The sequence below is a fragment of the Suricata suricatta genome, chromosome 17 (genome assembly GCF_006229205.1).
Source record: "Suricata suricatta isolate VVHF042 chromosome 17, meerkat_22Aug2017_6uvM2_HiC, whole genome shotgun sequence".
Classification (NCBI taxonomy): domain Eukaryota; kingdom Metazoa; phylum Chordata; class Mammalia; order Carnivora; family Herpestidae; genus Suricata; species Suricata suricatta.
The window spans coordinates 22288591-22314898 of record NC_043716.1 but is presented as its reverse complement, the minus strand read 5'-3'; the positions used below and the strand labels follow the sequence as shown (position 1 = coordinate 22314898).

At 43.6% G+C, this 26308-nt stretch overlaps 1 protein-coding gene across 2 annotated transcripts in view; it reads right to left on the bottom strand.

Moving 5' to 3' along the window:
- Positions 1 to 8295: 8295 nt before the first annotated feature.
- Positions 8296 to 26308, bottom strand: part of HEATR6 (HEAT repeat containing 6) — a 32270-nt gene continuing 14257 nt past the window's right edge. Inside the window, exons 10-20 of one of the 2 annotated variants that reach the window (XM_029927909.1) lie at positions 21911 to 22117; positions 21410 to 21509; positions 19239 to 19594; positions 18342 to 18464; positions 17888 to 17974; positions 15308 to 15442; positions 14498 to 14620; positions 13657 to 13781; positions 12726 to 12822; positions 11456 to 11660; positions 8296 to 9264 (exon numbers count right to left, since the gene is read on the bottom strand). In XM_029927909.1, coding sequence (XP_029783769.1) covers positions 8693 to 9264; positions 11456 to 11660; positions 12726 to 12822; positions 13657 to 13781; positions 14498 to 14620; positions 15308 to 15442; positions 17888 to 17974; positions 18342 to 18464; positions 19239 to 19594; positions 21410 to 21509; positions 21911 to 22117 — 2130 coding nt within the window. In that variant the 3' untranslated portion in view covers positions 8296 to 8692. The remainder of the gene's footprint in view (positions 9265 to 11455; positions 11661 to 12725; positions 12823 to 13656; positions 13782 to 14497; positions 14621 to 15307; positions 15443 to 17887; positions 17975 to 18341; positions 18465 to 19238; positions 19595 to 21409; positions 21510 to 21910; positions 22118 to 26308) is intronic. The other variant, XM_029927910.1, reaches the window with a different exon arrangement.

Here is a 26308-nt window from a genome sequence, read left to right as displayed (position 1 = left end):
CACAATATACATGGAAGAGCGATCGTACGAGCCCACGTGGACGGCGTACACTCACACGCACACGCACACGTGCCTGTATCACCAACAGTCTAAAATGAGCTTTAAAAAATTTAAACCAAAATTTAAAAAAAAAAGGAAAAGATAAAAGGGGCGTCTGGGTGGCTCAGTTGGTGAGGCGTCTGACTCTTGATTTCAGCTCAAGTCATGATCTCAGGGTTTTGTGAGTTTGAGCCCTGTGTCGGGCTCTATTCTCACAGCACAGAGCCTGTGTGGGACTCTCTGTCTCCCTCCCTCTCTCTGCCCCACCCCCACTCGTCCTGTCTCTGTTTCTCTCAACATAAATAAATAAATAAACTTAAAACAATTTTTTAACATCTAAAATGAAACATACCAAAATGATAAGAGCAATTATCGCAAGTCATTTTTACTTACACATACTTGTTTTTTTTAATTCTACAGTGAAGATAGATTCATTACTTTTATAACATAGAAAAGAGGTAAATGTTATTTAGAAAATTAATTACGTAGGTTCTAGTATTAAGCAATTTAAATACTTTGGAGAAGGAAAGTGAAAACATATCTGGGGAGCATACTTCACGACGGCTGGTAATCCAGGTAGCCAAAGAGCTCAACTTTTTTCTAATACCCTGCTGCCAAATATTAACACTCCTGGAACCTGACAGAAGCTTGTGCCTCTCTGGAGAGGGAATTTGCTCCTGTGTTCCAGAAGATAGCCCAGAGAAAAATGGAGTTCATCGTTAGCATTGTCTTCAATTAAAATTTATCTGCTGTAAGATTTTCTTAAACATTTGATGCCTGAAGTTACTGATATATTAGAATCTAGTATGAGATGATATCAGATTTAGTCCCGACTGTATATTTAACTACATTAGTATATCACCCTTTTGGTATACACTGGTTCTCAAAAGAATGAAAACTCCAACAGCCTGAGTTTCTGTTTTCCACAAGTTCCCCAGGGGATTCTGGAACTCGCCAGCCTGAGACCCACTGCTCTTACCCCTTCTTAGGTAGCAGGTCTCAAACTTTGCTATAATTAGAATCACTGGTACAGATTTTACACCTGCTAATGGCAACACCGCATCCCAGACCGATAAACTCAGAATCCGTAGTTTTTAAACCTCCCCAGGTGACTCCAATTCAGCGGGTTTGAGATTCAGCACTCTACCTCTGAGAGCCACCCAAAATCCAGGTGTCTGGCTCCTGAGTCTGAGAAACAAGCCCTGGGTGTAAACTACTTTATGTTCTCTGTCTCCATCTGCTGGCCATTCTGCTGCATTGCCACAACTCACCTGTACAAGATGAGCTGCTTCTTTACACTTTTAAGAACGTTTGCCAAAAGAATCAAAGAACAAAAAAAGCGTTGAAACTGTTAAGTAATAAAAATAGCTACAGGATATATTCTTGTATATAATAGGACGGTCTAAGTTATAATTGCGGTAGGATAACACATCTAAGATCTTTTCTGTGCTTGGTAAGTTAAAAGCAGCCAAAAGAATGTTAGCTATTATCATCATAATTAGGAATATTGGCCCCCAGCATTTGAGTAGTGAGTCATTTCTCTTTTTTTAAGTTTGTTTATTTATTTTGAGAGACAGAGAGAGAGAGAGAGAGAGAGAGAGAATGAGCAGGGGAGGGGCAGAGAGAGGGAGAGAGAGAATCCCAGGCAGCCTGCATGCTTCACACAGGCTCAGGGCTCCGAGCTGGATCTCACGAGCTGTGAGATCACTGCCTGAGCTGAAATCGAGAGTCGGAGGTTTAACTGACTGAGCCACCCAGGTGCCCTGGGTACAGTGAATCATTTCTGAAGGAATGCTTTTCGTCCATTTAAAAGATACGTTTAGTGCTACTATACCTGGCACACCGTCCGCTATGGGCACCTAAAGGTGAACAGTCTGTACACTGAGAGAGACATCAAGAGAGAGACTGAGATTTTTTAAATTATTATTGGGGCACCTGGGTGGCTCAGTCGGGTAAGTGCCTGACTCTTGTCATGAAAGTGCCATGACTCAGGTCATGAACTCATGGTTGGTGAGATCCTGTGGAACCTGCTTTGGATTCTCTCCCTCGCTCTCCCTCTGTCCCTCCCCCACTTATCATCAGACTTTCGAGAGAGTATATGTTCCCTGAGGCTCTGTATAGATTTATGTAACCACCATTACAGTAAGGATTCCAGACAGCTCCATCAACCCCAAACACTCCTTCAGGCTTCCCTGCAGTTGAATACTTCCTCCATCCTCATCCTTAGCAAGCACAGATTTGTGTTTCCTTCCTATGGTTTTGCCTTTTCCATAAAGCCATATCCGCCGCATCGTGTAGTATGTAACATTTCGAGAGTGGCTCCCTTCACTCAGCATCTGCTCTTCCCTGTGCTTGCTGTAGGTTTCTCTTATTTTTCTACAGCTTACGTTTGAAATGGAGATTATTGATTTAAGACTGTTCTTCCTTTCTAATTTTTCTCACTCTACAGATTTCCATCAAAGCCCTGCTTTAGCTGCACCTATGTATTTTGATGTGTTGTATTTTTGTTTTTGTTCTGTTTCAATGATCTTCTGACTTTCTAGTGTCCTCAGAGACTTTCCCTTGGTCCCAGGGATTACTTAGAAGTATGTTCATTTCCAAGGATTTAGAGCTCTTTCCAGTTATTGATTTCTGGTTTAATTCCTCTGTGGTTAGAGATCATATTGCGTAGGATTTTAATTCCTCAAAATGTGTTGACATTCATTTTATGATCCAGAATATGGTCTATTTATTCTATTATTGGCTACCGAGGAAGGAAGAAGTGAGTGCTGGAGTCTCCAACTCTAATAGTATGCCGATGCAACATCTCTTTTTTTGGTTCTAACAGTGTTTGCTTCACAGTTTAAATATTTGTTGTTAGGCACACGGCCATTTAGGGTTACTCTCTCTTTCTTCTGTGTTGACCTTCTAGAATGTCCTCCTTTATCGCTGGTAAATGTCCTTGCTCTGACGTTGATTTTGTCCGATGTTAATTAGCTACTCCAGCTTCCCTTTGATCAGTATCCGCGTGCTATGGTTTTCTTTTCTACCCTTTTATTTTTAACCTACACTATTTACTTAAAAAGGGTTTCTAAGAAATAGTAAATAGTTAGGTCTTGAGTTTTTTTTTTTTTTAACATCCTGACAATCTCTCTTAACTAGCATAATTTAGATCTTTTGAATTTAATTGTTGTCATGTTTAGATTTAGGGCTATTTGTTCCCTATGTTTTTCATTCCTGTTTTCTCTTTCTTTTTTTTTTTTTAATTTTTAAAATGTCTTTTATTTATTTTTGAGAGACAGAGACAGCACGAGCAGGGGAAGGTCAGAAAGAGAGGGAGACACAGAATCTGAAGCAGGCTCCAGGCTCTGAGCCGTCAGTACTGAGCTTGACGCGGGGCTCAAACCCATGAACCGCGAGATCATGACCTGAGCCGAGGCTGGACCCTTAACCAACTGAGCCACCCAGGCGCCCCCCTGTTTTCTCTTTCTTGTCTTCTTCTGGATTATCTGAAATTATTTTTGTAGCCCATTTTAAAAAATGTGTCTGTTGAGCTTTTTACTATATCTTTGTGATTTTTTTTTAATTTAGAGACACAGAGCGCATGTGCTCGTGAGAGAGAGCAAGCAGGGGAGGGGCAGAGGGACGAGAGGGTCTTCTGCAGGTTCTCAGCATGGGGGGCGGAGTGCTGCCCAGCGAGGGACTCAGTCTCACAACCAACCAGGAAGGCGATCATGAGCTGAGCCGAAATTGAGAGTCGAATGCTCAACTGACCAAGCCACCAGGTGCCCCATTTTTGTGTAATTTTTAAATGTGGTTTCTCCAGGGATTACAAACAAAGCTTAACTTTTCATAGTCTGTTTAGGATTAATATTTTATCACTTCAAGTGAAGTGTAGAAATCTTACTACCATATAGATCCCTATGCCTTACCTTTTATAATAATTTTCATACATACTACATCTCCATTCACTAAGCCCACCAGACTATGTTATACAAGTTTTGCTTTCACTGATTATATATGTTACGAAGGGCTGAAGATGAGGAAAACAGTTGATTACATTTACCCAAATAATTCCCGTTTCTGTTGCTCTTCTTCCATTCCCAAAGTTTCAAATTTCCCTTTGGTATCAGAGTTCTATTAAGAAAATGTCATTGGAGCGCCTGGGTGGCTCAGTCGGCTGAGCGTCCGACTTGGGCTCAGGTCATGATCTCACAGTTGGTGAGTTTGAGCCCCGCGTCAGGCTCTGTGCTGACCGCTCAGAGCCTGGAGCCTGCTCCGGATTCTGTCTCCCCCTCTCTCTGCCCCTCCCCTGCTCACACTTGGTCTCTGTCTCTCTCTCAAAATTAAACATAAAAAAATTAAAAAAGAAAAAAATTCTGGAAAATTAATTCTATTGTTGGTTTCATCACCTTGATCATTAAACCTTGTAGGTTAGGTAACAGCCGTGATGGCAGGCTTCCTTGTCTTGATTCTGACTTTTTAAGGAAAGTCATTGATAAGATAGTATATTTTATGATGTTAACAATGCATCTTTTATTTTTTAAAAAATTTCATCAGAAAAGGACACTGAACTTTCAGCATTCATAAAAATGGCCATTTGGGTTTTTCTTATTTGACACGTTAATGTGATAACATTTTGTTAATAGAACTTCTCATTCAAGAAATGCCCCTGTTCCTACAGTAAATCCTAGCTGGTCATGGAATCAATTGCAGAGCAGTGATTTCTTTCTTTTTTAAATTTTTAAAAATTTTTAAACATGTTTTATTTTTGAGAGAGAGAGCACAGAAGCAGGAGGGCGGGGGGGGGGGGCGGACAGAGGACCCGGGCGCACTCTGCGCTGATGTGGGGCTCCAGTCAAGATCATGACCTGAGCAGAAGTCAGCTGCTCGACTGACTGAGCCCCAGCAAAGCAGTAATTTTCAAGGAAAGGCTTCTGTAAATGGCACACACTGCTATTGCTTTGAATTAAACCTGCAAGAGGTTGGACCCCCCCCCCCCCGCTCCCCCCAGGCCGCATTCCTGTGGGCTGCTGTTGCTTGTGGTGGTGCTGGAGTCCTCTGACCCCAACCCTAAAATAATGTCCTTGTCCACTGGAGCTGAGGATCCATTCAGTTGTGACCTGAGGCCTCCAGGTTTGAACCAAAGGCAGATCCCCCTCCCATGATCTGTCTCTCATGAAGAGACAGACATTCAAGCCCAGGCAGAGGAGCAAAGCAACGGTGCCATTCATTACTGAGCGCTTGCTCTGTGCCAGCTCTGAGCCAGGTGTCAGGTGACCCACTCCTGAAACTCTAGGAGATACTGTTATCCCCATTTTACAGATGAGAGGTCAAGTAACTTGCCCAGAGATGTGGTTATTAAGTTGCAGAGTTGTCCTTCAAAACCCAGGTGTAATTCCAAAGCTTGTGGAAAACCAGATCTCAAATCCCTGACTGTCCCTCAGGGGTGGGTCCTGAGTAGAACTCGGAAAGGGGTCACTACTGCCTGGTAAAGTATGTGGCCTCCCACACATCTAGTCCTTTCCCTTGTCCACGGGGACCTGTATACGGAAGGCCACCGAGGGGCTGGGGTAGTGCCTCTCCCACTCTGCTGGATCCAGGTTCCCGAGACATCCCAGGTCACACCTCACCTGAAGGTGTAGTCAGGAGAATGCAGCTATTCGTTATCACAAAAGGCCATGGTGTGTTGACAGTATTTCTGTCTAGCGCTGTGAAAATTCAAGGAAAATAAATACCTGGCATTTATTGAGTACCAGAAGCTATTCGAACAGCTGTCTGCCTATTAGCGCCTTCATTATATCCTTATGAGGTAGGCACTATTATCCCCGTTTTGCAGATGAGGAAAGTAAGGCGTGAGGTGTTCACAGAGAGCAGCAGAGGCAGGGTTCAAGCCCGGCTCTTAAGCAGTGCACTGCACTCACGAAGTGAAGGCCAAAGGGAGCAGAGCAGCTGGAATTCAAAGAACTCCTGGGCTGGAAAGATGGTGACGTTCTGCTCGGGTCTGTGTTCATGCACAGAGGTCAAAATCAAGGAAGCTCTTGCCCTGGCGTTCCATGGAGTTTCTGTGCCCTGTAATCACCATAGGACCCTGCTTGACCATGAACTAATACCATACAACAGGCTACAGCCTGTGCCGTCCTCAGGTTCCAGAAGTGGGGCGGAGTTAGTGGGTTTCTTGTGGTCACAGACAAGCTTCGAAGGTGTGAGGTGTCCTCATGCTGTCAGTTTATTAAACAGAGGCTCTAGCCCCTTCTGGTTTTTTCCTTTTAATTTAAAAGAAAAATGTTTATTTTTGAAAGAGAGAGAGAGAGAGTGTGCGTGAGCAGGGGAGGGGCAGAGAGAGAGAGGGAGACACAATCTGAAGCAGGCTCCAGGCTCCGAGCTGTCAGCACAGAGCCTGATGATGGGCTCGAACTCTGGATGGCAAGATCATGACCTGAGCCGAAGTCAGACGCTCAACTGACTGAGCCCCCCAGGCTCCTCTGGGTTTTTTTTCTTGTTAAATATCAAAAGAAAGTTCAGAGTTTGGCTTTCTGAATTAGAATTCTGCATCAGAGTAGGACTTTCTACTGTTTCTGCATCAGAATCAGTTCTAACCCTTTACTGTCTGAGGCTTCCTTTGACGATGGCAGCGTTCCCGAGGCCCCGGCGCGGGGCGAGGGGGCCCCTGTCCCTGGCTACACCCAGTGCTACAGTGAGGACAGAACCAGCGGCCCATCCAGACGGAACCTGGGCCCTGGGCTCCTGGAGTTCTTAGATGTGCTCACCTTTGGGCTTTCCCTGCATACTAACACACGAACATGTTTTCAGGAACAAGGAAATCTGTACAAAAGTGAAAGTTTCTTCAAAAAATGAGATTTTATTCAAGATAAACAAAGGATAAGGGCAAATCATCAAATCAAACCACTCAAAGTCACAAATATTTTATCAAGCAGCTCCCAGTGAGAGCCCCCCAAACAGTGGCTATCGATGCCACCTTTTTTTACTTTTAGGACAGGGACAAGTAAACAAGTTACTACCAAAAAACATATTCCTTGAAGAGAAGGAAGTTCCAAGATTCATCATTAGGATCAGTACAGGTTCAAAGCAGTCCCCAGCCTGTAAGAATTCATGTCCACGGTCATCTCCAAAGAAAAGCAAGTTTAAAGAATGTTCTACACGGGTGTTCTTACTGTACCGAGTCTAACTGGTTGGAAACCGGCTGACATCCTACCAGTGGAAAAGTGGGTCTTCAGTTACCGGACTCACCTGTTCCCATCTGCTTGGGCAGTATTTCCTGAGCAACCGACCACACAGGAGAGGGAAGAAGAGCAACTCGGGGGCAAAGGAGAAATGCCGAGGACATGTGTACATATGCCCTCAAAAACAAATTTTAAGTCAAATAACTGTTAAATAATGTACTGCCAAGACCCTTTCTATGTATCTTGATTTTTATTGATCCCAGATCAAATATAAGTATGGAGTAATTTTAGTTGGTTCTTTTATGAATTGAAGTTCCTACCTGAAATCAATTCTCATAAACTGCTGGTGGTTAAGACAAGAATGCAAAATATAAATGTAAATAATTCTGCAGTGAGAAATTGAGAAACCACTTTTATAACTGCTTAGATATTATCAAACTATAATTTAAAAAGCTCTACAACCATCTAAATTAAAGAATTCTTCTTTAAGGCTGAAATGCAAAGGTGGGGAAACAATCATACCTTTAGTGGAGGGACCACCCTCTCCTCAGGGGCGTCAGGAAGCTGACCTCGCAGTGGGCGGTGCGGCCACGGCCAACTGGCTACTCCAAGGGTGGCAGCCAGGTGCCAGGAGGTGGCACCTTAGTGGGCGGCCTGCGGGGAGGCACGCGGAGGGCTTCCAGGCTGCACACCCGGAAGCTCAGTACCGCAGCTGTTTACCTACCTGTGGGGAACTTTTCAGTATTTTAGCAACTAAAGCATCTACACCAGTGCACACCGGCCGAACATCAGCTCTGCGTGCAGCTTCCTATAAATGCAATTTGATCTAGAAACAGAGAAGTGGGGTGTCTGGGTGGCTCAGTCGGTTAAGCGTCTGGCTTTGGCTTAGGTCATGATCTCATGGTTCGTGGGTTTGAGCCCTGCGTCAGGCTGGGTGCTCATGACTCAGAACCTGGAGCCTGCTTCCGGTTCTGTATCTCCCTCTCTCTCTGACCCTCCGTGTTCGAGCTATCTCGCTCTCTCAAAAATAAATAAAAAAACATAAAAAAAATCTTTTAAATAAAAAATAAAAAATAAATTAAAACAGAGAAGGTTATGGGCACACCATTTTTCATTAAGTTTATTATAAAAACAATTCCCAGAGACACAATTATACAGTCTAATACCTAAATTCTTTTGTTTTTTTGTCTTTATCTTGGTGTCTGAGGCCAAACACCCTTCACAACCGCCCAGTCTGGCCAGTGCACCCCACAACCGTACTTCCCGGCTCCCGGCTGCACAGTCACAGGTTCCAACAACCCGGACGGTGGCCAGTGCGGCGGAACCACTCTAAAGTGGTTGAGCCCTTTGAGAAAAATTTAAGTAGATGTAAGCCCATCTAAACAAAACTGAACGGGTTGTTTCTGCTGCTAAAACTAAACCCTATGTATCTGACACTTGACCTTGGGTCTTTCTATTCCCACGCGACACCTGGACGTATGATGGACTATTCACCGATCTGTCGGTCCCAGGAGTGCCACCTGTGATCCAGAGGAGTCAAAATAAATGGTGAGGGTATCTTCTAAAAAGTCCATGATGGCCCTTTTGGCTGAGTCGCCGGGCGGCGCCTGGTTGCTGCGTAGGTGCTCCAGGGCCGCTCTGACCATCTGGTCTCTTTCGAGCAAGCCGTGGGGTGCTCCGGTGTCATCCCCCTCTGCTCCTGATTTTAAAAACTGTAGGAAGAAGGACTGTACCATGTCCCCATTCAATTCCAGAGTTTCTCTGATGCAGGGCAGGTCTGAGGCACCGGCCAAGCTCAAGAGGTGGATCAGCGCCTGGCAGATTTGGGTCCGTAGGCTGGCACAGTACTTGAACTCCAAGAAGTCTGTGGTGTCTTCGCTCTTCTGTAAGGCAATGACCAAGGCGTTCCAGATCTGGGCATACTGCTCAGCTGGCCCGTACTGCTCTCTCGTGCTTGGGATGGAAAGGGCAGTGGCAGATCTGATGCGCACTTTGAAGTTCTTGCATGATGTCACAACCGATGTCAAGGCATTGTAGGCCTGAGAGGTCCACGGGGCTGTTCCTAGAAAGAACCCACAGGCATTACGACAGGTGAAGGCAGGGAAACAAGTGGAGGAGAAGAGGGCGGAGGAAGTACACGCGCTGATGCTCCAGCTGATCACTAGGTTTTCACTCAATTCTCACACTAACCCTACAGGATCAGGGCGACCGGTATTCACTGTGGGATTCTAGGGAAGGGGCGGAGTATGGACTCCCAAACTTCCCATTTCCCTAAACAGCCTGCCACACACGTGGGGCCTCTGCTCCTCTAAATGGGGACTCTGGTGACAGTGAAAGAGGCTTCTCCTCTGGGAAGAGGCTGTCCTGAGGGGGGCAAGGCTTCAGAAGCACGGACTAAAGTGTAGCCCCTCTTGTGCTCTCAGTCTGCTTCTGAGCAGTGCACACACTGCATGACCGTATGCCCAGCCTTGTTCATGCCAACAAAAAATGTTTTGTCACACGGATTAGCATCCAGACACCTCTGTACATAGCAAGTCATGTGTTTTATTGCAAAGAAAAAGAAGATACTATCTCTAGGCAGTGACTGGGGAACAGAATACTCAGATTAACAAAGGTGCAGTTCTCTAATTTTGACAAGATGATGTCCAAATTTCCATCTTCTCTCCCTTCCTATTGGTCAGTCTCAGGAAATCGGCTTTCTTTCTCATCAGCTACCACTCCCCACTCAATTTTGGAAGTGGTTCTTATTCCTCAAGATGGGCAACAGAATAGAATTCAGCTTCCCTGGGGTGCCTGGGTGGCTTGGTCAATTAAGCAGCTGACTTCAGCTCAGGTCATGATCTCACAGTTCATGAGTTTGAGCCCTGCTTTGGGCTCTGTGCTGACGGTGTGGAGCCTGAGTGGCATTCTCTCTTTCCCTCTCTCCGCCCCTCACTCACCATGCTCTCTCTCAAAAATTAATTAATTAAAAAAAATTTTAGGGGTGCCTGGGTGGCTCAGTTAGGTGTCTGACTTCAGCTCAGGTCATGATATCATGGCTTGTGGGTTTGAGCCCTACATCAGGCTCTATGCTGACAGCCTGGAGCCTGGAGCCTGCTTCAGATTCTGTGTCCTGCTCTCTATCTGCCCCTCCCCAACTCCTGCTATCTTTCTTTCTCAAAATGAATAAACAAAAAAAAAAAAACTAAAAAAAAATTTTTTTTAGAGATTTCAGCTTCCCTAACTCTCCCGGCCCTTCCTAACTTCTTTACTGCCTTTAAAGACAGGCAAGCAGATACCCTCCTTAATGAGCTCCAACCCCAAAGGTCACTTTGGGCTATTTCCTACATGGAAAAAGCCATAAAGCTACTTCTCCATTAGCTTTTCGTTGAGAGCTTTTTTTAAAAATTAATTTAATTAATTTATTTAAGTAATCTCTCCCCTCAGCGTAGGACTCAAACTCATGACCCTGAGATTAAGAGTCACATGCTCTTCGAACTGAGCCAGCCAGGCGCCCCCTACCCAGGGGGTCATGGCATAAAGGGGACCAGAGCCAGATCTCCTTAACCTGATGCGCACTCTGCTGGCCCAGAATGATTTTACCGCCAGGAACAGACCTTGTTTCAGATCTTGTCACAGAGACAAAGGTATAAGGCAAACGCTGGTAAGGAAAGGGAATGGGGATTTGAGGCTTTGCCCTGTATGCCTAGGCAGCTATAAGCCACGGATGCTCTATCAAGGCACACGGCCTGGCATTACTGAGACGCCTTCCTCCCACATGGCAGCCCACGCCAGCACCAAGGGCTCACATGGGATCTCCAATCTGTACTTTTTCTTCCATGCCAGCTTTTCTCCTTCATCCCCCCCTCCCCCCCGCCCCCCAGTTGTTAAAACATCTTCTTGTAGAAAATCAAAGCAGAAAAAAGTCCTACTCATCAAGCCCTCCAGAGGCAACCACCGTTAATGATTTGGTCTTTTTTCCACCCATCTATTGAGATCATGCTGTAGAAACAACTGCATATCCTGTTTTAATTTGCTTAACGTCAGAAGTACTTTCCCAGATTATCAAAAACTTTTTGTACACATAATTCTAAAAGATCCCTTTGAATATATATACTGTGATTTATCGCAACCATTCCTCTAAACCTGGGCATTCGGAACATTTCCATTTTTTCTAACATGTGTTAAGTTAACACTACGAGCAATATCTTGAATACCACTGTAGACTGGTGTGTGCTGTCCGGACGCCCTCCTCCAGAGGGACACCGTCTTACCTAATGGAAGAGCAGGATTTTTAAATACATTCCCCACTGCGTAGCAGGCATTCCATCGGACTTTCATGGCAGCCTCATTCAGCACAGTAGAAATGAGGGCCTGAATAGACTCCTCAATGATTTCAGCAAACCTGGGCTTTTCTATATGAGATGGTTGTAAAAAATGAAGCAAATTTCCAAGGGCCCGGACTGCGTTGCTTTTTACCTACAATAAAAAGTTAAAAAAAAAAAAGCATTAGAAATCTGCTTTGCCAAAGATGTGTTACAGAAAGTATGATTTCAGCTTTAAAAAACCCAGGAAGTCTTGGACCGCTTAAAGTTGGAAAGCCAACGAACACAGCAGCCTGTAGAAGTACAGCTTCTTGAAACTCTGCGAGGTCTTGTGTGCTCAACAGCCTGTGCCGTCAGAGAGGTGAGGTCCTCCGCAGCCCCTCACTGGTATTTCTGGGTAGATTCCAGAGAGGTCCGTCTTCCTGGTTTTACAGAGACAGTTTTCAAGGCCCAGAGACTATAGGGCAAAGCTGGTTTGTAGCAAGGTGACGAGGGCAGGTGAGGTTTCAAAATCCCAGTCCAGTACTTTTCCATTAGAAAGTCTCAACCTTTGCAGCATACTAGAATCATCCAAGGAGCTTTCTTTTTCCAAAACCAATTCCCAGGCCCTAATCCCAAAAATTCTGAATAAATTAGTTCACATAGGGCTTCCCAGGTTTTCAGAATCACTGTATGAAAGTAAGCACCTGGTGTGGGTCAGGTACTATGCTAGGTGCTTTAACACAAGGCATTTCTGAGGCCACTGAGGTGGGTGTAACAACTTCCACGTTCCAGATGAGGAAAGAGACCTTCAGAGAAGTTAATATTATACCAAACGTCACCCAGCTACTAAAGAGCAAGGCAGGATTTGAACCATGTCTGCCTGACCCTAAAACACATTTCTATGCTTTTTATTAGTCTAATAGGAGCTATTCAAAGCCAAGGGCTGTTCATCTTTCTGATTTGTCACTTCTACTTAAAGATATTTTGGAAAAAAACAAAAATAAGCCAAAAGCAGACTAATTTTAAAACAAACATGGACAGATTACGGAGCACTATTACAAACAGCAGTGATATTTTCAGGAAACAGGAGACAGGAAGGAAACTGTACAAGTGTGGAGTGGGCCACTTTACACACTGAGAACTCTCAATCTCCTTTCAACAGGGATAAGCGGGGGGGATGCGACCAGAATACACTAAGTGTCTAACTGAGAAGTACCAGGCGTGGCTGCGGGCCTACCTTGTCTTTATCCCTGGATGCTTCTATAGCTGACTGCAACATCTTCAAGAGCAGGAGACCAGAGAACTCCTCCTGGAAACTTGGGTCTGGTGTTTCCCTGTTCCATCCAAAGCAGGCAAAACACATTGAAAGGTAAAATTCAGTTAAATATATACATATACACATGCATTCACTTAGTGGAACTATAAAAATCTGGGAGAACAGCTCAACAAATCTGTTCTGATTATAGTGAGAACTTAAGAGTTTATACCTTTTGACCTAGTAGGTCCACATCTAGGAATGTGGTCAAAAGGTGTATTTCAAAATAAAGATTTCATGTACAAAAATGTTCATTGCTTGTAAGAGCCTAAAATAATGCACCTGTTCGGTAACCGGGGAGTGGTCAAATGATCACTCGCGGCGGGGGTTATATACTAGTCATGAACAATTGATAAAAAGGCAGCAGAAGCCGGGAGGGTGCTCAGACAGGTGTATGGGAGAGCGAAGCAGTGACAAGCAGGCGCAAGAACATGACAAACGACAGCTGTCTCCAGTGGGGACAGCTTTACCCTGAGGACCCCTTTTGTATGGTTTGATTTTTTTTTTTAACCTGTGAATAGATTACTCTGAACAATTACAAGTTTGATATTTAAAGAGTAGTGTGACCTATACAATGGTTTTGAATTTCTATTTTCATATTTTCCACATTTTTTATAACGTAGATATGTTACTTAGATCAGCATACAGTATTAAACATACACACACAAATACATACACGTATATATAAAGAACAACTTCTAATCTTATTACTTGAAGGAAAATAAAACACAACAAAGGAAGACTCACTACACAATATGGGAGAATTACTGTTCTTTTATAGTAGAGATCAAAGATATCCTCCTGGGGCCTCGACCTCAGAAGTCACCCAGGGGAAAGGAGCTGAGTCACCTACATGTTGACAATCAGAGTGTCTGTCAAGTTGCCCAGGGACCAGGCTGCTTTGGCCCGGACATTCAGAGATTTGTCTTGAAGGGACATCAATATAGCATTTGCTGTGTCTGCAACAAATATGACATCCTATAAGAGAAAATAAAACACTGTAGTTACTTTGGGAGCTCCCACTGCTGCCCTGGAAATTCTGAAATTTATTTTCAGACAAAGATACAAGCCTTTAACCACAAATTTCAATTTGAAAATCAAAACTTATTTACTCAACTGCTCTACTGCATTACAATGTGGACACTCATTACAAGTGCAGGGGAAGGTCTTCCGGGATTCTGGCACGTGCCGCACACACGCAAGGAGCCTATGGATTTTGTTCTTGTTGAACGTCCCATAACCTGGTCCATGACAGTTATCTACGAGTATTGTGCTTTGACTGATTTCCACCCTGGGAAATGACGTTGATAATGAAATGCATTTCCAAAGCACATCCTATTCATTACACACTTCTCAGTGAGATAAATGTCACAAGAGTGACAGAGCAAATTTCCTTCTTAGTGAAAACTCTACATCAGCTTTATAAATTATTACTATCCCATGGCAATGTCTCATTTCTTTTTTTCCAATTACTCACTAATGTAAATGTTACCATGGCACCTAGGGTCCTAGGCAGTGTGCTAAATAATTAGAAATAAATGAACTAATAGGCATTACTGTATTTTAGTAGCAATTCAAACAATTAAGAGCAATTTAGTGGCCCTTACTGTCCAACTCAGAAGCTCTCTATGCACCCAAACCGACTTTGCCCTGGCCTATCAGAGACAGAGAAGGGCCGTGCAGCTCACTCTGACCTGCCTGAGACAGGGGAAGAGCACATAGACTCCAAGGGCCCGCGAGGTCGCAGCTTTCACCAGCCGGTTCTTGCTGTCGTTCAGCCCAAGCAGCATGGTGATGCACAGGATCTGCCTGTCGCTCTGCATTGAGAAAGGTAGGCAAAGGGAGAGTAAGAAGGAAGAACCACATGCCACTGTCCTCAACAGGCAGCTGGGACGCACCTGCGTCTGAACACAAGTGAGACCTTGAGGCCACCTTGGCAGAGAGCAGAGGGGCAATGCGAATCCAGGTATTAGGTGAAGGCCTGCTAGGTGCCAGGCACACGCAGCACCTGTGGCCGTTCGCCTTTCCTGCTGTGTGAGTTAGGTCACTGTGTTCTCCTACTTCCTGAAAGCCTCTTTATAAAAGCTAATTCATGCAAATGCCACTGAGGACTAACGAAGGGGAGCAGCCTGAATGGTGGGCACGGGCCAAGTACCGCCCACACTTCGTGTGATTCCTCACATCGTGCCCATACTATAGATGAGAACCGGCATAAACCCGGTCCTCCTAACTTTTGGTTTCAAAGTCTTTCTGAAATGTCTCTGATTTCCAAGCCTCTTCCCCCCACTTCCACCACCTACACTCTGAGCACAGGGAGGAAAGGCTCCCCTGAGACATTAAGATTTGAAATTTTTCTACCACCCTTGCCCCACACTCAAGTCAGGGATGATGTGGAATACTGGCTCAGAATGACAATGAATCCGAATCAAACTCAAGCTCTGTTGCTTGCGGGGGAGGGGTGCAGGGGGCACCACGAAAGGGTGAGAAAACCCTCCGGGAGTTACCGGCAGGCCGCTGAAGGCTTCAGGCAGGATAGAAGACAGGGCATCACAGGCGCTCGCCTGCAGGGTCGGGTGCTCCGAATTCTGCAGGGCTCCGGGCAGAGGGCCGTTCAGCATCATCGTCCAGAACATCACCACCTGGACCAGGGGCACAGTTACAACCACAGCCCCAGACACAACAGCAGAACCAACTCACCACTAAGACTACCGGGGGGGGGGGTCATAAGAACACCACAGCTGCTGTATCCACAGGACACTCACGCAGCCCTCTGGGGAGCTCCTCATGGGAAGGAAGGGAGGCCCGCTGCCACGTAATGCAACGTTCCTTCCGCTAGTCCTTGCACAGCAGGGGAAGGAGCTTTAGAAAACAACAACTGCAGGGGCGCCTGGGTGGCTCAGTTGGTTGAGCGTCCAGCTTCGGCTCAGGCCATAGTCTCACGGTTGATGGGTTCGAGCCCCGCATCGGGCTCTGCTGTCCGCTCAGAGCCCGGAGCCTGCTTCGGATTCTGTGTCTCCCTCTCTCTCTGCCCCTCCCCTGCTCACACTGTCTCTGTGTTTCTCTCTCAAAAATAAATATAAAATTTATTTTTATGAATTTTTAAAATTCCTCTGGTTCCTCTTCAATAACACAGGGCAAAGATGTCTACTCGGCAGAGTCGGGGGGACAGTAAAATGTAACACTGTGTCAAGCTCCTCACGGTGTCAGGGGCACAGGAGACTCGTAAATTTAGCAGCGAGCTTTCTCGTGGGCACCATGAAGATCTATCCCATTTTTACTGACGCTCTCAGGGCAGGCCTCTGAAGGGTACCTTGAAGAGTTTCCTTCCTGTGCTTTCTAAAAATCCTATGATTTCAGGTGCATTTGCAACTCTGTCTGTGGTTTTGGTGTCTCTACTTTCTGTCCCATGAATTTAGTCCTGAGTTGTGCCATGTGTCCCACATGTTAGTTCTGTCATCCCCTAAATCCCAGTTTCAAAAAACCCAGTCTGGGCCTTTCCCACCCCAAACCAAAAGACTTTGGACAGGTGTGCTTGCCAGCCTCCAAGAAGGCCCATTCGGATCCTCGCCTCTTATGTTAAGGAGGCCAGCCCACCTGGCCCCTGTCTAGGGCTGACCTGTGTAACCAGTAGCGTGTTGTGGAAACTTCTAAAGTGAGGGTGTGATGCCTGGGTGGCTCAGTTGGTTAAGGGTCCAACTCCCGATTTCAGTTCATGTCATGATCTCACAGTTCATGAGTTCATGGAGCCCATGTCAGGCTCCATGGTGGTAATGCACAGCCTGCTTAAGATTCTTTCTCTCCCTCTCTCTGCCCCTCCCTGCTTGCATGCTCTCTCAAAATAAATAAATAAACTTAAAAAAAAAACAACCAAAGCGAGGTCATAAGAACACCACAGCTGCTGTATCCACAGGACACTCACACAGCCCTCTGGGGAGCTCCTCATGGGAAGGAAGGGAGGCCCGCTGCCAAAAGCCAGCACTAACTTGCTAGGTGTGTGAGTGCGCCATGTTGGAAGAAGATCCTTGAACCCCTGTCAAGTTCAGTTGACTGCAGCCTCTGCCAGCCTCTTGACCACAGCCTCAGAGGGAACAAGCTAAGCTATTCCCAATTCCTGAGGCACAGAAACTACTCGAGAGAATACATATTGTTGTAAACTGCTAAGTGTTTTGGCTAATTTACTACTCAGCCACTGTGAAGTAATATAGAAAGCGCAGCCCTTTTTTTCCAGATGAAACAGCCTGGATGTGAGTGGCGGAGGCTTGCCTACAGTCATGACCAGCAGGGGGAGAAGTCGGGGTGCAAACCCAGGTCTGTCTGAGCAAAGCTCAGCTCCTCTCCCTGTGGATGGTGTATTTCAGCTTGAGTGGCGGTCTCAAGAAAGGACTAGGGCTAGATATTCTTAGTTCCTTGCAGGGATAATGGAAACTGCAAAGGGCAAAGAATGGGCTGGATGGGGAGGCAGAAGAAGAAACACCACTAATGTTCAACTGACTTTACTTTTGGCACCAAGTAGAATCCCTTTTCGGTAGGGTCCTGTGTTCTTCCTCCAAAGAACTGGCACAGTGTGGGGGCAACAGAAACAAGCTAAGGGCACAGGAATTTAATAGGAATCACAGGGCAGAGTGGGGAGGGGGTTAGAGGAACTGACGTCTATTGAGCACCCCCTATTTGCCAGCATCTTTATATTTCAACCTAGTTACAGATTATTATTCCTCTTTATGAGGAAACTGCTCATGTATCCATTAATGCTGCTCCCTAGATTGGATCTCATGTCTTCTGATTCCAAATCCTTGGCTCTTCCCACTGTTCTAGTCTGCCCCTTGGGCAGGGTGAGTAACCAGACAAGGTTTAATGCAAAAGAAATACTGGTTTTTCAGTTGCTGGCTGTACGTTACACATAATGCAACCATACACTGAATTGCAAATAAACTGAAACGCAAAAAAAAATCTTCATGCCAGTCTCACGTCATCACAGATCATAAGCTACAGTTTTTGACCCTGAAAGAAACCAGTTTACGCCACTTTATCACCGAGCCTCACAACCGGCCGCAGCACTGAGAGAGTATTGAATGACGTGTACTTACCACAGCGACCGGCACTCTCTGGTCAGACGCTACGGTAGAATCCGGTTTGTACTGCTGTATTAAGCCTGTCCCCAGTTCTTCCAGAAGCTGCCAAGGCAAAAGAAACAGATGAGCAAAGCAGAGTACTAGAGTACTAGAATTACAGAGGCAGAAAACCTCCCTTGTTTGGAGAAGACCACAAATCAAGGAGAAAAAGTTTCAAACTGAATTTTCTTTCTTCCTTCAGGACTCTTACATCAGAGGCATTCTTTCAGGAGCAAAGCCATCAGAAACATATTGTTTATTTATTACCAAATGGATTCTTTGGGCTTCTTTGGAGAGCCGAAAATAAAGGAATGTATGACTTTCCCTACCTGAAACCCCTTTAAGAAACCTCAGAACTGACAGACATGGAGCAGAGGGAAGAACATAAAGAAAGAGAAGGAAAAAGCGGGTGGCTTTTTGTCAAAGTTACCTTTGCTCCATGAAGCTGAATGGATGGGTCCGCTTCCCCCATGCACTTGCAGATCACCTCTCCAAGCTCCATTAAGTACACCTGAGCCATTGAAAAGTAGCCCCTGGCCAGGTGAGCCAACACCTGCAAAGAAGAGCAGAGGAATAACCCCAAGACCTAAGCGGGGCTCAAAATCCAGAAAAGCATTTTCATATTTCATAAATCACTCACATTTAACAAGGGGAAGAAATCTGATGTTGAATGTAATGAACAACCATAATCTTTATGTTATGACTGAAATCAATTAACTGTATCATATAACTTCACGGTGCTTTATAATTTTTGAAATGCATTTCATTAAGGTTGTCAATACTATTCAAGCCTAGGAACAATTTTCTGAGCCAGGTACTAACTGAGTATTTCAGCTAAAGAAGTTAAGCCTGAAAAAGTTAAAGGTTAAAGGACATGTTTAATATCAATGGACAATCATCAGCAGAGCCCAGGACCAAACCCACGTCTCAGATCACAGCTGAGTACCGAAGAAACAAATAAGTTAATCTAGGGTTGTTTTCTTCCTGTTGTCTCTAAGCAGACAGAAGACAGAAGTTAAGAAAAGCTTAACTGTGCAATGTCATTCAGAATTACTATACAGCCTAGCGTACCCAACCCGTCACATAAGAACCGAGGTGACTAAAGTGAACGTGCAACAAAAAGGAATAAATGTGACATTTGCAACCAAGTCTTCTCCGAACCCTCACGAAAACCAAAACAAGCACTCACACCCAAAATACAACTCCCTAACACCACTGATCTGTGGCTTGGTTATACGTTATTTTCATAGACCTACTCCTCACAGTCAATCACTACTTTGAAAGAAGATTACTTCCATTCTGGAAATGAGGAAATGAAACCTCCTACCTGTAAGGCCTCCAATCGCATAGGGGACGGTTCATAGGTGCTTCCCGCCGCACAGCCAGCATCGCTGCCAGAACAGGAATCCTCCTTGGGCAGTACGACCGTGGAAATGCAAAGTCGGATGAGCCAGCAGGGCTCTGGAGATCCTTTAGGGGAGCTAACTGAAGCCTCTTCCAGAAACGGTCCCGAGGGGGCTTTCTTCCACCAGTCAGGAGTGCTGAGGTGAGGAGTCGCTGAATTGCTATTGCTGAGTCCGGAAGAACAGGGCTGTTGTAACAGGAGCTGGACTTCGGGGAGAGGCGCATGAGTGGACACTATGGCTCCCAAGAGAGTGAGGCTTGACACTCGAACGTTCACATCTGTCAAAGTTGGTGAGAATCACTATCCCTGCGGGAATAGCTATCGCAAGGATCACAATGATCCCCTCAGGCAATGAAGAATGAGGGCGTCCTTGTGTAACCTGAAGCCAATTAAACCTCCAGACCTAACTTCCAGTGTACAGAAATACATGGGACAGAAACAGAAGTTAACACTGTAAAGAACCTATATGGCAAATTGAGAATGTGAAACAGGTTTTATGACAATGGTCTTGGACTCTTCCCAAAATCAGCGTGGTAAAAGAATAGAGACTAAACTGACATAATAATGACACATGACCCTGGAACGAACCCAAGTCCTCACAAAAAGGGAGGGAAGATTTTTTAAGACATATGGTGAATGTGAATGTGGAGTAGATCCGAGACAATACTTTGGAACTGATGTAACTTTCTTAGGTGTGAGAGGGGGATGTTTTTTTAGGAGACTGTCTTTGTTCTTACAAGATGCATGCTAAGGTATTTAGGATGAAATATCACAACTGGAGTTTACTTTCAAATGGCTCAAAGATAATCGATTTATACACACATATGGATACACATGTACACAGACACATACACGTGGAGACAAAGCAAATATGACAAATGTTAACAACTGCTTAGTCTAGGTAGAGATATGCGTACTATTCTTTCAAGCTTTTGTGGGTTGGACCATTTTAATAAAATGCTGGAAGGTGAGACATGGTCCACTCCCCTCAGTTTGCAGATGAAGAAAAGCTGGTGCAGCGGAATGAGCAGGGGACTGACCCTAAAGACTTGGGTTGTTTCAATCTTACTTCTGCCACGGACATGACAGACGTCAAAGGCAAGATTTAGCTTTCTGGGTCCCATTTTACACATTGGTGAAACAAGTGAGTTGGACTTAGTGTATCAGACCCCTGGCCTGACTCCGGGTCTGGCACCCCTCCCATGACACCACAGAAACACCACTGCCTCCTTCAAGAACTCTGACTAAAAAACTTACCAGAACGCGCTCTGGATATCAGAGCACATATACTTTCATTGCCTGCTTGCAAGCAAAAGAAAACAAATGTTTTCTAGGCAAATGTTTATTTAAAAAAAATTTTTTTAATGTTTTATTTATTTTTGATAGAGAGAGACAGCATGAGCAGGGGAGGGTCAGAGAGAGAGGGAGACACAGAATCTGAAGGCAGGCTCTAGGCTCTGAGCTGTCAGCACAGAGCCTGACACAGGGCTCAAACCACAAACTGCGAGATCATGACCTGAGCTGAAGCTGGAAGCTTAACCGACTGAGCCACCCAGGCGTCCCTCTAGGCAAGTGTTTATAGCACAGATATATTATGTGTGGGAATAAGCTAAGATATAACAAGTAATAAGACTCTGCAGTCGGTGCAGTTGAGGTTCTGGAATTTTATCTGAGCTGCAGAGCAGACAATGCTACAGAAATTATGTTTGATATTCCACTTTTTCTTCCCAAAGAGAGGATGATGTCTATGTGATTGTCCATCCATTCTTGCTTCTGCTTGAAGGAGAGAAACTATGTATTGTGGATCAGAGGGCGCCCCCTGCCCTGCACTTGGCTCAACCCAAATTCTAAAGTCACTGCACTACAGCAGCAAAGAACCGCTCATCTTTACAATTAATTGTTCTGCTCACTTCCTTCCAGGTGTCCACTGGGGCTTCCAGGGCCAAAAGTGGGCTTCTAGCAAAAGCTGCTTTCCCCAAAATTTAATAATGAATAGAGATATCTTAGACCTATAAAAATGCTCTCAATATTTTAAAACTAGTAATCTAGATTTGATAGATACAAAAAAGCAATCGATTTTAACTACCACCAACCTTTGTGGCGGATATAAGGCTTTATCTGGTTCCAGACTTTGGTCAACAGGCTGAGTTTCAGACGGTTATAAGGTGAATTTGATACTAAATTTGCAAGGCACTGCAAAAGAGAAGAATAGCCCATCAATAGGCCTGGCTAAGCCCCAAGCAGAAACACAACATTTTATAGCATTTCATTAAAAAATTCTATGAAGACTGATTTGAAAGTCAGTCCTTTTCTTTTTTGTCCTTTTTTAAGGGAATAGCACTTGTGTTCTCATTGGTACAACTTAATACTATAAATATAGGAATATTTTTAATAAATCATATATTTGGATATACAGAGATTGTAGGTAAGATCAAACAAGTAAGCACAATAGGATCACTTTAAATGAAACAAACAGGATATCTTTAAACTACTTCTCTTCTTAAGCCAAATTACTTTTGGATGATGTAAAATATTATACAAAATCGAAACCGAGAAAACCCCTCCAGGACCTACTGATAACCTGGCATGCTTACCTTAATTATCTGAGTAAGGGTCTGTGAGGATGACTCGGCCACCAAAGCTAACAAAAGACATCTGTGTAACTCTCTGATGCTAGACGCAATCATCACAGAGAAAGGAGTAAACGCCCTTCTGTGGTCACTAGTATCTTCCGCAACAGAAAGAAACTGCTTCGAGCCTTCCAAAATGGCAGACAACACTTGCAAAGCACACGCACGCGTCTGAAATTTCAGAATGATTCACCTCAGTTAGTTAATAATCAGGAGTCAAATCCCCTTCTTCCTATTTTTGTTTTTATTTATTTTTTAATTTTAATTTTTTTATTTTTGAGAGACAGAGAGAGATAGCACAAACAGGGGAGGGTCAGGGAGAGACGGAGACACAGAATCTGAAGCAGGCTCCAGGCTCCGAGCTGTCAGCACAGAGCCCGATGCGGGGCTCAAACCCACGAACTGTGAGATCATGACCTGAGCCGAAGCTGGACGTTCAACCGACTGAGCCACCCAGGAGCCCCTATTTTTGTTTTTAATTTTTGAAGAATTTAGGATCATTTTAATTAGAAAAATAAGGCAATAGGATTATCTATCAGGCCCTAAAGGTAGCCATGAATTAGGCCACTTGTACCCTCACTTTAAAAAACCTCTTATCATGTTGTTGTTAGGTTTTCTTACAGTAAGGAATAAGTCTAAGCTATATGGTAATATAAACGCCTGAAATCATGAACATGAGAATAAAAAGTGAGAGGTCTAATTTATTCCAGCAAAGGCCAAGTGAAAAGAGAGAATGAAATAGCTCATGGGGTAGAAAAAAATTCACAAGTCTGAGTCTGTTTCACATCAAACATTTTACTTTACATCCAGGAGTGCTTGAAGTTAATTAAACAGAATATTAGGAACTTTGTGCACATTCAAGTTGGCAGGCATCAGTAGTGATCCAACTTTTCAGAAACATTCTTAGGTGCAGAAAATAATACTGCTTGTAGTGAGAGTCTTTGATAAAGAAAGGAAAACCATTAACTATAATCTTATGGAAGGAAAGGACAGTCTGTGCATCTTTGTCAATGGTCTGCTTGTCAGGAAAAGTGTCACTGAAGCAGAATTTTGTTTATAAGATTAAGGGATTACTTTCAGTTGGTACTCTGATGATTTTGTGGTATTAAAAATCAGGAAAGAGGTGTGGTATTAAAAATCAGTTAAGTGTCTGATTCTTGGTTCCAGCTGCAGGTCATGATTTCGCAATTGTGGGACTGAGCCCCATGTCTCTCTCCCTCTCTCTCTCTGCCCCTGTCCTGCTTGCACGCTTTCTCTCCCAAAATAACTAAATAAACATTAAAAGCAAACAAACAAACAAAAAATCAGGTATGAAAAAATAAAAAGAAAGCCAATTATACCAAAATGGAATGCAGGTGATAAATGCAGGACTAGTTATATAATACTGTGCCCTGTTTGGCCAGCCCCCCAAAATACCAACTAAACACTTCCAGATATTTTAAAAGTGGGGAATCAACATGCAATTCTAAATCTAAATATTTGCTCACTAAAGCACATCTGAGTTTGGTGTGAAAAAGGTTCTCCAGAAAATCTTCAACCATATTATGTCCAAATAACCAACGAATAAATCATTTCTGCACACCTTTTGTAGAGTGGACTCACAAATCAAAAACTAAAGATTTACTGTTTTGAGAATAAATTTGTAGTATGACAACATAAGTCTTTGGAATTTAGCATAATCATTTAAGTTAGGAAGTTGTGTGTATTAGGAAATTGTGTGTGTGTGTGAGAGAGAGACAGAGACAGAGAGAGAGAGAGAGAGAGAGACAGAGAGCAAGCGAGAAAGAACTCATGCACTGGTCACAAGTCAGCCAAGCCAAGAAAAACTGAGATAAAACTTCTTCTGCAAAGACCAGTGGCACAAACTTCATATTTTAGGCTTTGTAGGCCAGAGAGTTTCTGTTGCAACCACTCAGCCATGATAACACAGACACTAATAAACAATAAATATGATTATGTTCCAATAAAATCTTACTTATCGACAATGAAATCTGAATTTCATATAATTTTTACATGTCATGAAATACCATTTTAAAAAGTTTTTTAACAACGATTTAAAAGTATAAATCTAGTCTTAGCTCATGGGTCATACAAGAACATAGTTTGCCAACTCCTGATTAGACAGCAGGTCTGAAAAAACGGTATGTAAGGCTGAACCTCCATTTCTTTAGAAGGCAGTTAAAAAAAATCATGATTCCCACAGCTCACAAACCAATTATGATTTAAAACCAAGTTGTGGAAAGAAATGAACTGATACTCAAAAGCCAAACATTTTTAGCTCTATTAGCTTTGGTACCCTAGGAGGGGAAAAAGTATCTCAGGACTATCATAGATGAAAACAAAAGGAAGGCCACTGAAATATATCACCGACGTATGAAATCTATTAAAAACGTGATACTACATCACATGATACTTCTCATAGTTCTGATTTAATTTCCTTTACACACTGTTTAATAGATCTCTGTTGCTAAAAAAAAATGCTATTTATGACACTGAATTGTTGAAGTTCTGCTTCACTGATTCTTACAATATTTAATATACTGTTTACCAGTTCTGATCAGCACTTTCAGCAGAAATTACTGATGTGCAAGCAAATCGTAAAAGGGGCAGCTCTCCAGAGAACTCATTTTGTTAAGTTTTTATTGTCTGAATATTTACAATGACGGATGAAGGCTTTTTAATCTGATAAACATCGGTGTGCTCTGTTTCACCAGCGGGTAGTTTCACTTCGTTGGACATGAAGTCTTGTTCAAAGGTAATGAAACAGGAAAGCATTTTCACTTTTTTGCTACTTATGAATGTGGCAGAAATGCTTGCTGAGGTAGCTCAGTCAATCCTTATTTTTTCCGTTTTTATGTTTGTTTGATCTCAATCTTTCTGGGAGGATGATAAAGAAGTCACGGCTAGGAGTGGGAAACAGTGAGGTTTCAATGCACTTGGCCGTTGTCTTCTTTGGCTTTGTCCCAGGACTGATTATTCTGCACACCTGTTCAAGGTTAATTTTATTTGATCGCACTCCCAAAGTTGGGTGCATTTAGTAAGGACATTTGAACACTGTAACAGGGGCTCTAGATTTGGAGATATCCAAGCCAAGGCCATCTGTTCTTGGTTGGCCATTAAGGAAAAACTTGATTACCTACCAGTTCATGATAACTAAAAACGTGCTTTATTCTCTTTCCTTATGCTATCTATTACTCTAGATTTTGATCTGTTTCCATATTTCAGAGCTTTCCAAAAGAGAAATCAACCAAATCAATAAATTTGAAAATTGGGATAATTCTCAAGGTACCAAGAAAGTTTGTCCCATTGTTTGTTCCCTAGATCAAGTCTCGATATAGCCACATAATATACCTTTTTAACAACCAAGGAAAGTCTATAGAAGAAATTCATAAATTGGCCATGGTATTTTTATTGATACTTTGCCCTGTGCCATCTGGAAACACACACAGGATGTGCTTTCTGAAGTACATTTCCAACATATAAAAACATGACCATTTCCCAAGTACTGCCCATTGCCAAATCCTAATGGAAATTTTTAAGTTTTCTCCTTTGGAACTAGCCATTCTAACATTCCATACTGCAATTTCCTGAAAGTAATTTATTGCCAATGGTCTGAATGAAGAGTCAAGTCCCTTTTCCTTCTGTCCATTTTACTTTGGAAAGTTTCTCAGCGTATCAATAAAAACTGTGCTTCCAATTCAATCTGCCCTAGGTCATATTAGAGCTGCCATGAACTTGAAATTGGCATCACCGTGCACTTCAACAAGATGCACTACTGTCACACTCATCCTGACTAAGAGAAACTTCAGGCATCCAACTCTATACTTACAATGAGCCTTTGAGCAGATGACCTCAGCTTTTACACACGGCTGTACCTTTTAATCTAGCTCTGATCAACGAATGCCGCTCCATTCCATTTACGTGAACTTGTAAGTTCTGCATACAACTTTCTAGGAGCCTTTGTAAAAAGCTTCTCTCACTGACATCACTGACCACAACACTTGCTTCTCGCACGTGTCTTGGTGCACATGGACAGTTTGCAGAGGTGCGCTTACGGCTCATTGTGGACCATGATTACATTTATTGACACCCTTCTAACCTAAAATCTGCGACAAAGCTGCTGCTACAATAATTTCACTTCCAATACATGGAACTGACAAGTTCTACTCATTACTTTCATCTTTCTAAATCCTAAAGATGACATCTGCTTTTCCATGACTCCAAGACTTTCATGTGGCATTTGTATTGGAGCTAGGACATCTCCAGAAGAAAGTTCTAAACCTTTCTTTTTCATTGCATTTCTTGCATTCCATTCACCAAAGTTACAGAGCAAGACCATACCAAAAAGGTATCCAAATCAAG